Source organism: Bubalus bubalis, chromosome 1, assembly GCF_019923935.1.
Source record: "Bubalus bubalis isolate 160015118507 breed Murrah chromosome 1, NDDB_SH_1, whole genome shotgun sequence".
Lineage (NCBI taxonomy): Eukaryota > Metazoa > Chordata > Mammalia > Artiodactyla > Bovidae > Bubalus > Bubalus bubalis.
Genome location: NC_059157.1, coordinates 25,978,166 through 25,992,727, shown reverse-complemented (window position 1 = coordinate 25,992,727; position 14,562 = coordinate 25,978,166). Strand labels below are relative to the sequence as shown.

General features: G+C 45.2%; 1 protein-coding gene across 7 annotated transcripts in view; it reads left to right on the top strand.

Annotated features, from left to right (window-relative positions):
- MTUS1 (microtubule associated scaffold protein 1) overlaps positions 1–14,562 on the top strand; it is a 188,243-nt gene that overhangs the window by 149,972 nt on the left and 23,709 nt on the right. For all 7 annotated transcript variants that reach the window (XM_006080146.4, XM_006080147.4, XM_025279382.3 and 4 more), the window contains one exon: positions 4,002–4,068. In XM_006080146.4, coding sequence (XP_006080208.4) covers positions 4,002–4,068 — 67 coding nt within the window. The remainder of the gene's footprint in view (positions 1–4,001; positions 4,069–14,562) is intronic.

Genomic DNA, 14,562 nt, shown 5'->3' with positions numbered 1-14,562 from the left:
ATTTTCACTTTTTGCTTTCATGCATTGGAGAAGGAAATGGCAACCCACTCCAGTGTTCTTGCCTGGAGAATCCCAGGGACGGGGGAGCCTAGTGGGCTTCCATCTATGGGGTCGCACAGAGTTGGACACAACTGAAGCGACTTAGCAGCAGCAGCAGCAGCCTTGAATTATGGGGCCTGGATGTTTTAGCTCTACATAGCCCCCAAGCTTTTTTCAGACATTATTCCCATGTCTTCAACATTTTTCTTTATTTTCCCCAGCATCTGAAATGGTACTTCGTTAATTGGTACTGAGTAATAACTTGCCAACCAATTCAGAAGGATAAATGTCCTGTCTAGGCATGTGGGGGAAGGCAGTGGTATCTATGATTGACTGTTAGTATTCCCTGAAGGCTTATAAAATGTGTCAATTACAGAAGACCAGGCATTCCAGCTTGTAGAGATGGGATGTGCATGGCAAGCCCGACTCAGAAGCGGAGTGGGTTGTCTAAACAGGAGCTGGGTGATTTGAGGTTCATGGACGTGTTTTTTTTTTTTTTTTTAGTGAAACAACTGAAGTGTTTACTAGAAAAAGAGTACATTTGGATAGACACATGGGCGGTCTCAGAGAGTGAGCTGCCTCTGGAAGTTTATTCTTTATACACTCAATGGAGGGCTCTCATTGAGCAAGGATACTTATATGCACCAAGAATATGGGGTGAAAATCTACTAATCCTCTGCAAAACAGTGTGGAGGAAGGCTTTCCATAGTTCAGGATGGGGTTGGCAAGGATCAGGATTAGAATGGAGGCAGTATTAATAGAAAATGCAATGGATTCAAGACACATTCAGAAGAAAGAACGGACTGACTTTGGTGCAGCCCATTAAAGAAGAGTCTAAAATGACTTCATGAATTGTTCTGTTATTATCACTGGGATTGCCAGAGGTTGGAAGATACCGATGACTTCTGGGCATTGTTTTCTTAATGTGGACCATTTTTAAAGTTTTTATTGAATGTATTACAGTATTGTTTCTGTTTTACGTTTTGGTGTTTTGGCTGAGAAGCATGTGGGATCTTAGCTTCCCAACCAGGGATTGAACGTGTACCCCCTACGTTGGAAGGCAAAGTCTTAAACCACTGGACCACCAGGGAGATCCCAGCTTCTGGGCATTGAGGCAGGTTGAGTGCAGTAGAGTTGGGGGAATGTCCATATGGGTACAGTCAACCCTTGGTATCTGCGAGGTTGGTTCCCGGACAGTCCTCCATCCATGCACACCCCAACAACAGATGCCAGAATCCATGGACACCCAGGTCCCTCATATAAAATGATGTAGTACAGCTGGTCCTCAGTACTCACAGGTTCCACATCAGGGATCCAACCAACCTTGGATTTCAACTACTTGCCCCCAAGGCCCCTTTAATAAGCAAAAAGATTGCCTGGTAGATACTTGTGATAGGATGTGAAAATTTTCACAAAATTATCCCTGGAAATTTTATACCAACTTAATTTTGTAGTATAGATATTTTTATTCATCTCCCCATTTCATCCAGCTTGATTTCCCTCAAACTTTGATTTCTACATCAGGAAACTCATTCAGTTCAGTTCAGTTCAGTAGCTCAGTCGTGTCTGACTCTTTGAGACCCCATGAATCGCAGCACGCCAGGCCTCCCTGTCCATCACCAACTCCCGGAGTTCATTCAAACTCACATCCATTGAGTCGGTGATGCCATCCAGCCATCTCATCCTCTGTCGTCCTCTTTTCCTCCTGCCCCCAATCCATCCCAGCATCAGAGACTTTTCCAATGAGTCAACTCTTCGCATGAGGTGGCCAGAGTACTGGAGTTTCAGCTTTAGCATCATTCCTTCCAAAGAACACCCAGGGCTGATCTCCTTCAGAATGGACTGGTTGGATCTCCTTGCAGTCCAAGGGACTCTCAAGAGTCTTCTCCAACACCACAGTTCAAAAGCATCAATTCTTCGATGCTCAGCTTTCTTCACAGTCCAACTCTCACATCCATACATGACCACTGGAAAAACCGTAGCCTTGACTAGATGGACCTTTGTTGTTCACTAAAAAACCTTGGACTCATTGAATTGTGTTTTCAGACCAACCTAATACTGCATTTTAAAAATCAAGCATTTAGAATACCATTAAGACCAAAATGTACTTAAATTCCAGTCACCATTAAATGTCCACAACAGTGCTAGTGTTTCGTTAACTTCCCTACCTTTTTAGTGAGAAACGACTACACAGTAAAAAACAAAACAAAACAAAAAAAATCATAAAATAGATCTGATCGCCAACTCTCAAATCAGCAGGTCACACTTCTTAAAATGCCAGTGGACCATGTTGTAAGCATTCAAGCTAATTTTTCTGGGAAAAAGCATTCATTTTACAATGTCACATTAAATTCTAAGTCACAACACATGCCATTTGTCTCCTCTTTCATAACTCAGTTAGCACAAAGGTTTTGAAGAACAAATTTCCTTTTTCTATTAGCAAGAATAATCATCTAATGACCTCAATTAGAGAGGGGAATAAAAAAGGCGCACACATCTGAAAATAACTCCATTATCCACTGCAGAGGAGCTTGGTTTTTCTTTCCACTGGACCAGCTGATATTTAAGTAAGTGGCAATCGATCAGCCTAAGGTCTGGCTATGGTTTCTCATAAATGAAGGGCTGTGGCTTTAAGTAATCACAGGCTGCCGGTGCCAAAGGCAGAAGCTGCAGCATCAGCTCCTGGGAGGAGAGGCGTCGGAAGCACACACGCCAACCTGCAGGACGTGAGTAAGGCCGGGCAAGGACCAATGGCACTCCTCCTGGCGGAGCTTTGAATGTAGACGGACCGGCCCGGTGGGTGGCGTGGCCACCTGTGCGCTTCTCGGCCGGCACTGGGGGTGGGGGGAGTTGGAGACTGAAGCTGGAAAATGGGCTGCTCAGGCAGCAAAATGTGCCTGTATCCTCCATGTGCGGCAACAAGGGTAATTCGGATTTGTTTCTAGCGGTTTTCTGGAAGAATGTCAGGGAGGCAGGCAGAGGTTGTCTGATCTTAGCAGGGGGAAATGCTCTGAATGACAAGCAACTCTTCCCCTGCAAAGGCCGGTCCCGTGATCTCGGTCCGCAGCGCGGACATCTAGCCTCGGCAAGGCGGCAGGAGCTGGGTCCCGGGCGGTCCCAGCAGGGGCATTTCCAGAGAGCTGTGAATTCTGCCTTCTTCTTCCTTAACACGCCGGTGGGAGGGAGTCTGCCTCTTAAGAAACTGTATCTCATTGCCGTATTCGTACAAGGATGTGTGTCTGTGTGCTTGCTGTGAGTTGCTGGTAACTTGAAAATTGTTCTTTTTTGCAAGACTGATCATTGCTTTTTTTTTTTCTTTGGATTCTGAAAGAGCAACCTGGTTTTCTTTGACATGTTTCTCTAACATCTTAGAGAGCCGATCGGACATAGCATCATCCTTAGAAAATAATGTGGAGCAGAGTAAAAATTAATTTCATTGTGTCTTTAAAGGGTTATTGTTATTATTTTGACCAGAGGTTTATAACAGACTTGTGTGTCTTCCTTTTAGAAGTAAAGTAGTGTCCTCCTCCTAAGGAAAGTTTTGTATTTGCAAATATAGGACAAAGTGCATGAAGTACATATGTTTAGAACATTAAATATTTATCTTTCACTGATGAGGCCTTCATTGCCCTTGGAGGAGGAGAGTGCATTACGTCTGAAGTACAGTATGCATCAGCAGAAAGGTTCTGGGATTGGCAATGAAGCGTGGCTCAAAGTCAATATTTTTAAAACGGGCCATTCAGTGCAGAACCTGAGAAAATACAGACTTTTTGCAATGTGAATTTCCTTAACAACTAAGGGACATCTGTGTTTTTTTAACAACACAAACTGTTTAGCCTAAATGATTCATATCTTGGCTTCTCAATTTTGAGTCTCGTTTTCCTGGTGATAACGAGTGTGTGTGCTTTACTGAAAAGGGACCCTCTTGAAAACATTAGTAACTTGATGTGTGTTTTCCACAGCGGGAGGAAGCACTGAAACAAAACAAAACCCTATCTCAAGAACTTGTCAACCTCCGGGGAGAGCTAGGTAAGAGCTTTTGTTTTTTTTCTTTAAAGTTCCAGGGTTGAGGGGGAAATCGGCCAAGTTGGTTTTCTTCTCTGCATGGTGCCTGGAGTCGCACCCTGGCTGCGTTAGCCCCTCACTCTGGTGTCTGTGCAAACACTTCCTCCTATCCATGTTTCTGGTGAATCTTGGCAGCTCGACCTCAAGTTCACAGAATTCCGGGCACTGATCTGACTAAGCCGAGCAGAGTTTCTGATGACCAAACCATTTCTCTTCCTGAAAAGAGGGGCAGACTGGTTTTTGTAATTGTGTGAATTCCTGTTAAATAATTCCATCAGGTTTTGTTTATTTTTTTTCCTGAACCATTTTTCATGACAAAGAGTGGTGAGATAGTTCCTCTCCCATAGCCGTAATTGTATCACACTTCCTTGGGGGTGGTCTGTGAGGAGAGGGCATGATGTTGTTAGAAGGTACATCCTGGGCTAATCTTCCCATTGGACTCAGTTCCACGGGGCGCCAGGTGCCTCTCAGGTCTGTGGTACTCGCCATCACCCCGGGTGCCCCCATCCCCAGGCCGAACTGTCTTCTGGTTCTTTTCTGGAAGAGTCCTGGGTTCATGAGACAGAGGCAGTACTGCCTTTCCTTCCTGAGCCTGCGGGCTGGAGTGGGCTGACTGCCATGCGAGCCCCGTCCTCTGCAGCTCTAGACAGTCTGCTGGCGGCAGTCACTTCAGACTTTGCTGGAATCTTTCACTGAAAGACTGTATTCCTGGCCCTTTGCGGTTTTCCGTGTGTGTGTGTGTGTGTGTGTGTGTGTGTTTAGGTACGTGTATAAATAATGCAAAGGCAACAGCCAGCGATGAAAACGGCATTCAGTCTAGTTCCGGGAGAGATGGCTCCTTTTTCTGTGGACAGCATCAAAGTTTAAACAGTGTCAATATAATTTGCTGGCACTTAAACATACTTAAGTTCGCCCCCACCCTGCCTTCCCACCACACCCGGTCAAGGAGCAAGGAGCCGTGAACTTGGGGTGAAGCCTTGCCTCTGTATTCCTCTTCTCTTTTCACCTCCTGATGCAGAGCAGCACCAGACCCCTGGCTTACCCTGATGCCTAGCCTGGAGCATCATTTTCTCCTGACCTTAGGAAGGAGGACTGTCTATGGAAGAGTAATTGTAAGACAGATGGGACTTTGGGAACCCAAAGACTTGAGAGTTCTAGGAAAACAGTTCAAGGAAACCACAGATAAGAAACAACCCAGCTCCCAGAGACACTTGAGGCTCTCTGCCAGGTCACTGAATGTGACTGTTGCCCTTTTGATTATCCAGATGACCAACTTAACTTGCTTTTGTCTGTGCCTTAAATCATGTAATGGATATAGGGTCAGCAGATCAGGAAAGAGGCCTTTTGTGTGCATTTCAGGGTTCGCTCTAACCCAGTAGAGGTGGAGAGGAGCCTCCCTGGGGGTTCACGTTTCAGCCTCCTCCCACAAGACAAGGCAGACACACCAAGGGAACGCTGTTCTCATTCAGTCAGTTTGAATGGGGGAATCCTCTTTTCACCTTTCAGTGGATGGCACAATTCTGTGATCCCAGTGGACCCAGGTACTCAGCACCTCCAGTTAGTCACTTAGCCTGACAGGAAGTAGCTGTGGCCATTGGCATCCACTCTCCATCTGTGATAAGGACCCAGTGCCCGTGTGTGGCTTTCCTGCTGCTCTTGGAGGGTCGGGAGGCGTGGTTGGCCGGTCCATATCGTCCGGTCACCCAAGGCTGGCCTCTCAGGAAGTGTGGCAATACTGCTGGTGAATCAGATAGAACTGCTCAAGTACCAGTGCAGAGCATCTGGGGGAGGGTTTTGGTTCCATGAGAGGAGGAGAGAGAAGCCTGTAATCTTCCTTCTGATGAAACAGTCCAGGAAGACTGCTTTTGAGGCTGCCAGTTTAACTGATGGTAGCATGAGCTGCAAGAGAAAGAAGTTAACGTAGCAAAGTTTACTGCTCAGTTTCAACATGTCAGTTCAGTGTAGTTCAGTCTCTCAGTCGTGTCTGACTCTTTGCAACCCCACGAACCGCAGCGCGTCAGGCCTCCCTGTCCATCACCAACTGCTGGAGTCCACCCAAACCCATGTCCTGAGTTGGTGATGCCATCCAGCCATCTCATCCTCTGTCGTCCCCTCCTCCTCCTGCCCTCAACCTTTCCCAGCATCAGAGTCTTTTCAAATGAGTCACCTCTTCACATCAGGTGGCCAGAGTACTGGAGTTTCAGCTTCAGCATCAGTCCTTCCAAAGAACACTCAGGACTGATCTCCTGGTTGGATCTCCTTGCAGTCCAAGGGACTCTTAAGAGTCTTCTCCAACACCACAGTTCAAAAGCATCAATTCTTCAGTGTTGAGCTTTCTTTACAGTCCAACTCTCACGTCCATACATGACTACTGGAAAAACTATAGCCTTGACTAGATGGGCCTTTGTTGGCAAAGTAATGTCTCTGCTTTTGAATATGCTGTCTAGGTTGGTCATAACTTTCCTTCCAAAGAGTAAGCGTCTTTTAATTTCATGGCTGCAGTCACCATCCGCAGTGATTTTGGAGCCCCCAAAAATAAAGTCTGACACTGTTTCCACTGTTTCCCCATCTGTTTGCCATGAAGTGATGGGACTGGATGCCATGATCTTAGTTTTCTGAATGTTGAGCTTTAAGACAACTTTTTCACTCTCCTCTTTAACTTTCGTCAAAGAGGCTCTTTAGTTCCTCTTCACTTTCTGCCATATGGGTGATGTCATCTGCATATCTGAGGTTATTGATATTTCTCCCGGCAATCTTGATTCCAGCTTGTACTTCTTCCAGCCCAGCATTTCTCATGATGTACTTTGCATATAAGTTAAATAAGCAGGGTGACAATATACAGCCTTGATGTACTCCTTTTCCTATTTGGAACCAGTCTGTTGTTCCATGTCCAGTTCTAATGTTGCTTCCTGACCTGCATATAGGTTTCTCAAGAGGCAGGTCAGGTGGTCTGGTATTCCCATCTCCTTCAGAACTTTCCACAGTTTATTGTGGTCCACACAGTCAAAAGCTTTGGCATAGTCAATAAAGCAGAGATAGATGTTTTTCTGGAGTTCTCTTGCTTTTTCGATGATCCAGCACATGTCGGCAATTTGATCTCTGGTTCCTCTGCCTTTTCTAAAACCAGCTTGAACATCTGGAAGTTCACGGTTCACTTATTGCTGAAGCCTGGCTTGGAGAATTTTGAGCATTAACATGTCAGGCAGTGGTATAAAGTGGCTAGACTGTGTGGGCATACTCTCCACATTCAGATCTTTGGTAGCTGGATGACCTCGGGTAGGGGAGACATAGCCCACGTCCTCTGTCCCGATTTCTTTCTCTGTAAAACAGCAGTAACCTTGTCTGCCTTTTGAAGGGTGGCTGTGAGGACTGCATGAGGTGACTTGTTGCAGTCACTACCACCAAGTGTTATGGAAAAATTCAGAACTTTTTGGCCAACCGAATAAATAGTGAGATGTGTGCACTTGACGGCTGTGTAGTAACCGATTTGCTGTTTTATGAGGGCAGAGACTATACTGCAAACTAACCTATATAACCCCATGGACTGCAGCCCTGCAGGCTCCTCTGTCCATGGGATTCTCCAGGCAAGAATACAGGAGTGAGTTTCCATGCCCTCCTCCAGGGATCGAACCTGCATCTCCTGCTTTGCAGGCAGATTCTTTACCCACTCAGCCACCTGGGAAGCTCATACTGCAGAAAAGAGTAGTATTAGAAATCCCTTGGGTCAGGCTATTTTTTCTCTTGACTTTCAAATGGAAAAATGAGATGTGATGGATCCCTTCCCAATACATTACAAGTGCTTGGGATACACTTTGCCATTTTGCCTCCTGGTCTTCATATGCTCATGTTTAATGACAGTGGATCTTCTAAGTGGACAGAGCCTAATTTCATTCACCCCTTAAATAATGTCATTCTAAGGCTGTTATGGTCAGTTGTTTTCCTGTCCATTCTCATGGTTTCAGCTACAACCTGTAGGGTGATGACTCGGATTTTTTTTTCTAGTCTTCTCCTTCCCAAGCTGCAGATAACATTTTTCCCAGTGAAGAGCTGCCTCTAGAAAAGTCAGTCTAGTGTAATCAGACTTCCTGACTCCCAGCCCCTCGCTTTGTGAATACTCTGAAGTGTCTCCTTGTTCAAACGTCAGTCTGTTCATCACCTTCTTCAGTGGATTGTTATTCACTTACCACCCAAGCTACCAACTGAGGTCATGATCCTCTTCCTCCATCCTCCACACGATACCCATCTGTGTTCTAAATGTTGTTCAGACTGGCCCCTCCTGACCGTCCTGATTTAAGCCCCATAATTTCTCACCTGCAGAGTATCCTAGTGGTCACCCAGCAGATCACCTTTTCTCCAGGCCTGCTTCTCTCTTCTCCAGATGCTACCAGGACTAGACTTGTAATAAGTTTCAGGTGTGTCATCTAGCGGACACTTTTCACAAACATAAGTAGACCCCCATTTGGGTTTGGGGATGAAGTACAAACATACTAAAGCCAACATGTGTGATGTGGCCGTACGTATTGGTGCAGCTTCATGGTGTCTGACCCTCATTCCCCTCTGCACACCTCCTTTTCTCTCCCTGGGTCCCAGCCACAGGCTCATTCACACCTCTTTTGTGCTTTTTAGCGTGCACGCCAAGTCATTTCAGTCGTGTCCAACTCTGAGACCCTATGGACTGTAGCCCACCAAGCTCCTCTGTACAAGGGATTCTCCAGGCAGGAATACTGGAGTGGATTATCTTGACTTTCTCAAAGGGTTCTTCCTGACCCAGGGATTGAACCCAAGTCTCTTCACATCTCCAGCATTGGCAGGCAGGTTCTTTACCACAAGCGCCACCTGGGAAGCCCTTTTGCTTCTTGGGCACACATCATCCTCTCTGAAAGGCTCTCTTCTATCTTCCCACTATCTTTCTATTTTTTGTCCCCCGAGTCCTCCTCATTATTTATTTTTAAAGTCCCAGCTAAAATATTTTGTCTTCAATTGTGTTTCACCCAATTCTTTCAAACAGATGAATTGCATCTCCTACTGTACTCTTCATACTGTTCATAGGGTTCTCAAGGCAGAAATACTGAAGTGGTTTGCCATTCCCTTCTCCAGTGGACCACGTTTTGTCAGAACTCTCCACCATGACCCATCCTTGGGTGGCCCTACAGGGCATGGCTCATAGTTTCATTGAGTTAGACAAGGCTGTGGTCCATGTGATCAGACTGGTTAGTTTTCTATGATGGTGGCTTTCAGTCTGTCTACCCTCTGATGGAGAAGGATAAGAGGCTTTGGAAGCTTCCTGATGGGAGAGACTGACTGAGGGGAATACTGGGTCTTGTTCTGATATGCGGGGCCATGCTCAGTAAATCTTTAATCCAATTTTCTGTTGATGGGTGGGGCTGTGTTCCCTCCCTACTATTTCAGTTCACTCTTACCTCTTAAGGGTGTGCCATTCAGTGACTGATAAGCTTTAGTTCAGTTCAGTTCAGTCCCTCAGTCATGTTGGACTCTCTGGGACTCCATGAATTGCAGCATGCCAGGCCTCCCTGTCCATCACCAACTCCTGGAGCTCACTCAAACTCACATCCATTGAGTTGGTGATGCCATCCAGCCATCTCATCCTCTGTCATCCCCTTCTCCTCCTGCCCCCAATCCCTCCCAGCATCAGAGTCTTTTCCAATGAGTCAACTCTTCACATGAGGTGGCCAAAGTACTGGAGTTTCAGCTTTAGCATCAGTCCTTCCAAAGAACACCCAGGACTGATCTCCTTTAGGATGGACTGGTTGGATCTTGCAGTCCAAGGGACTCTCAAGAGTCTTCTCCAACCTGGGGCCAAACTATGGTGGAGGTAATGATGATAATGGTGACCTCCCTCAAAAGATCCCCTGTATGTACTGCTACAGTCTGTGCCCCCAACCCTGCAGCAGGCCAACGCTGACCCACGCCTTCACCGGAGACTCCTGAACACACACAGGCAAGTCTCCTGTGGGGTCACTGTTCCTTTCTCCTGGGTCCTGGTGCACAAGGTTCTGTTGAACCCTCCAAGAGTCTATTTCCCAGTCCTATGTAAGTCTGGCAGCTCTATGGTGGGGTTAATGGCAACCTCCTCCAAGAGGGCTTATGCCACACCCACACCCAGAGCCTCTGTCCCTGCGGCAGACCATTGCTGACCCGGACCTCCACAGGAAACACTCAAACACAGTTTTGTCTCAGTTTCTGTGGGCTCCCTGGGTCCTGGTGCGCACAAGGTTTGTCTGAGCCCTCTGAGCATCTCTGGCAGGAATGGGATTTGATTCTAGACACAAATTTGCTCCTCCTGCCATCTTGCTGGGGCTTCTCCTTTGCCCTTGGACGTGGGGTATTTCCTCACAGCTGCTCCAGTGCCTACCATCTTACTGGGGTTTTTCTGACCTTGGACGTTGGGTATCTCCTCTCGACCACAAAGCAGGAGACCCCGGTTCAATTCCTGGGTTGGGAAGATCCGCTGGAAAAGGGATAGGCTACCCACTCTGGTATTCCTGGGCTTCCTGTGCTCAGATGGTAAAGAAGGAGGTGGAGGTGATGGAGTTCCAGCTGAGCTATTTCAAATCCTAAAAGATGATGTTGCAAAAGTGCTGCACTCAATATGCCAGCACATTTGGAAAACTCATCACTGGCCACAGGACTGGAAAAGGTCAGTTTTCATTCCAATCCCAAAGAAAGGCAATGCCAAAGAATGCTCAAACTACCTCACAATTGTACTCATCTCACACGCTAGCACAGTAACTAAAAATTCTCCAAGCCAGGCTTCAGCAATACGTGAACCATGAACTTCCAGATGTTCAAGCTGGTTTTAGAAAAGGCAGAGGAACCAGAGATCAAATTGCCAACATCTGCTGGATCATTGAAAACACAAGAAAGTTCCAGAAAAACATCTATTTCTGCTTCATTGACTATGCCAAAGCCTTTGACTGTGTGAATCACAACAAACTGGAAGATTCTTCAAAAGATGGGAATACCAGACCACCTGACCAGCCTCTTGAAAAACCTGTATGCAGATCAGAAAGCAACTGTTAGAACTGGACATGGAACAACAGACTGGTTCCAAATAGGAAAAGGAGTACGTCAAGGCTGTATATTGTCACCCTGCTTATTTAACTTATATGCAGAGTACATCATGAGAAACGCTGGACTGAAAGAAACATAAGCTGGAATCAAGATTGCCAGGAGAAGTATCAATAACCTCAGATATGCAGATGACACCACCCTTACGGCAGAAAGCGAAAAAGAACTAGAGCCTCTTCATGTAAGTGAAAGAGGAGAATGAAAAAGTTGGCTAAAAGCTCAACATTCAGAAAACTAAGATTATGGCATCCAGTCCCATCACTTCGTGGCAAATGGATGGAGAAACAGTGGAAACAGTGGCAGACTTTTTGGGGCTCCAAAATCACTGCAGATGGTGACTGCAGCCATGAAATTAAAAGATGCTTACTCCTTGGAAGGAAAGTTATGACCAAACTAGACAGCATATTAAAAAGCAGGGACATTACTTTGTCAACAAAGGTCCATCTAGTCAAGGCTATGGTTTTTCCAGTAGTTATGTATGGATGTGAGAATTGAACTATAAAGGAAGCTGAACTCCGAAGAATTGATGCTTTTGAACTGTGGTGTTGGAGCAGACTCTTGAGAGTCCCTTGGACTGCAAGGAGATCCAACCAGTCCATCCTAAAGGAAATCAGTCCTGAATATTCATAGGAAGGACTGATATTGAAGCTGAAACTCTAATATTTTGGCCACCTGATGTGAAGAGCTGACTCATTTGAAAAGACCCTGATGCTGGGAAATATTGAAGGCAGGAGGAGAAGGGGACGACAGAGGATGAGATGGTTGGATGGCATCACCTCCTCGATGGACGTGAGTTTGAGTGGACTCCGGGAGTTGGTGATGGACAGTGAAGCCTGATGTGCTACAGTCGATGGGGTCGCAAAGAGTCAGACACGAATGAGCACCTGAACTGACGGACTGACTGTACTCTGCAGTTCAGTTCAGTTTAGTTGCTCAGTCGTGTCCGACTCTTTGCAACCCCATGAATACTCTTCAAGATACCTCTTAAAAGTATTTATTTATAGCCAGCATAGTCTGGAGCTGTGAGCACCTCCAGGGCAAGGTCAGTATGTCCTTCGTCTGTGTAGCTCTATCAGCTAGTACCATGTGCCTGGCTCTTAGTACTTCTGATGCTTAGTACATTGACTCAGAAAATGAATGAATGACTTCATTGCTGAGGATGGGAGCTAAGGAAAGTGGGTTTTATCCTTATAATATGCTAATACTTAATGGTTTCTGTGGAGAAGGCAAATGGCACCCCACTCCAATACTCTTGCCTGGAAAATCCCATGGACGGAGGAGCCTGGTAGGCTGCAGTCCATGGGGTCATGAAGAGTCGGACACGATTGAGTGACTTCACTTTCACTTTTCACTTTCATGTATTAGAGAAGGAAATGGCAATCCACTCCAGTATTCTTGCCTGGAGAATCCCAGGGATGGGGGAGGCTGGTGGGCTGCCGTCTGTGGGGCTGCACAGAGTCGGACACGACTGAAGTGACTTAGCAGCAGCAGCAGCAGCAGCAATGGTTTCTGTACATAGATATCTTCCTATAAACTGTTAAAAATAAGTTATAATGTAAGATGAGCTGTAATTCTCTTGGAAACATTTTACATTATGCTTGACAATCCCAGTTTATCAGGTCATTTTGAAAATGTCAGCCCTTGAAATAAATTACAGTTCAATTTAATAGTCTACATAATCTACAGCAAACATTTGGCCTCTGAGATAGGGACTAAATGTGTCATTCTGATTCTTTCCAGGGTCATGTTGGTGTAATGGGGAGCCATAATTATGATCCTCTGCGGTTCCTATTATTTTATTAACCTTAATGAATGGAATCACATTTTTAATCTAAATTAATAAAGGTTAGTTTGTATTTCACAATTATTCTTTAACTGTCAGAAATAATAGCTAACTCACATCTTGTTCTGATTGTTTTTATGTCATGATACAAATGAGATTTTAACACTTAATTCACCAGAGATTCCTGGGTTCTCATAACAATGGCATAAAAGACTAGTTGACTTTGCCTTCTGTGTGTAAAAATGATAGGTTTGGCAATAGCATTTATTGAGTGCCTGCTCTTTCCTAATATCAGTGTTCATCTCTAAATCTACTGGTTTGCATTTTATAGAAAGAAAAAAAGGGAGAAAGAAGAAATTGAGGTTTAACAGTTATGTAACTTTCTTAATGTAGTATTAAAAAGCAAAGCCCCTGGATAAAAACCCAGGAGGACTAGACCACCAAACACCTGTCAATCACAAAAAAGAAGCCATGGTGCAACCAAATATTTGAAAGATTGGGAAATCATTGGCTATAAACCACCAGTCTGCATTGATAATTACTTTTGGAATCTTTTTATTCAAGTCAAGAGTTCAAGAAGTAATATTAGATGAGAAAATCTTGTTATGTACTAGGGAAAAGTGACTTGGCTCTGCCTAAAGCACTGTACACATTGTCTAATCAACGCTTGACTGAGTCTGTGAACTTGAGTATCCCTCACACCTTTATGGAATGTGTTAATTCTTTCACTAGTTTTGTGTACAGTTCAGTTCAGTCACTTAGTCGTGTCCGACTCTTTGTGACCCCATGGACTGCAGCACGCCAGGCCTCCCTGTCCATTACCAACTCCTGGAGCTTGCTCAAACTCATGTCCATTGAGTCAGTAATGCCATCCACCCATTTCATCCTCTGTCGTCCCCTTCTCTTCCCACCTTCAATCTTTCCCAGCATCAGGGTCTTTTCCAATGAGTCAGCTCTTCGCTGACACAGTTTTGTGTACAGTCGTGGTTTAGCAAGGTTGTATATTTAGAATAATTTTAAAACTCTTTGACAGTTAAGTCACTTTCAGTTCAGTTCAGTTGCTCAGTCGTATCCAACTCTTTGGGACCCCATGAACCGCAGCACGCCAGGCCTCCCTGTCCATCACCAACTCCTGGAGTTTACCCAAACTCATGTCCATTGAGTCAGTGATGCCATCTAACCATCTCATCCTCTGCCATCCCCTTCTCCTCCTGCTCTCAATCTTTCCCAACATCAGGGTCTTTTGAAATGAGTCAGCACTTCGCATCAGGTGGCCAAAGTATTGGAGTTTCAGCTTCAGCATCAGTCCTTCCAATGAACACCGGGGACCAATTTCCCTTAGGATAGACTGGTTGGATCTCCTGCAGTCCAAGGGACTCTCAAGAGTCTTCTCCACTTTAAGTTACTTTAGAGTTGCAGAATTCCAGAAGTAATTTTTGAAGTGGGCTTTAATGAAAAATATATTAATATATATAGTGAAAACCAACAGTATGCCAAAACAGAATTCCTTTTTAAAAATTTATTTAATTGAAGGATAATTACCATATTGTGTTGGTTTCTGCCATACATCAACATGGATCAGCCGT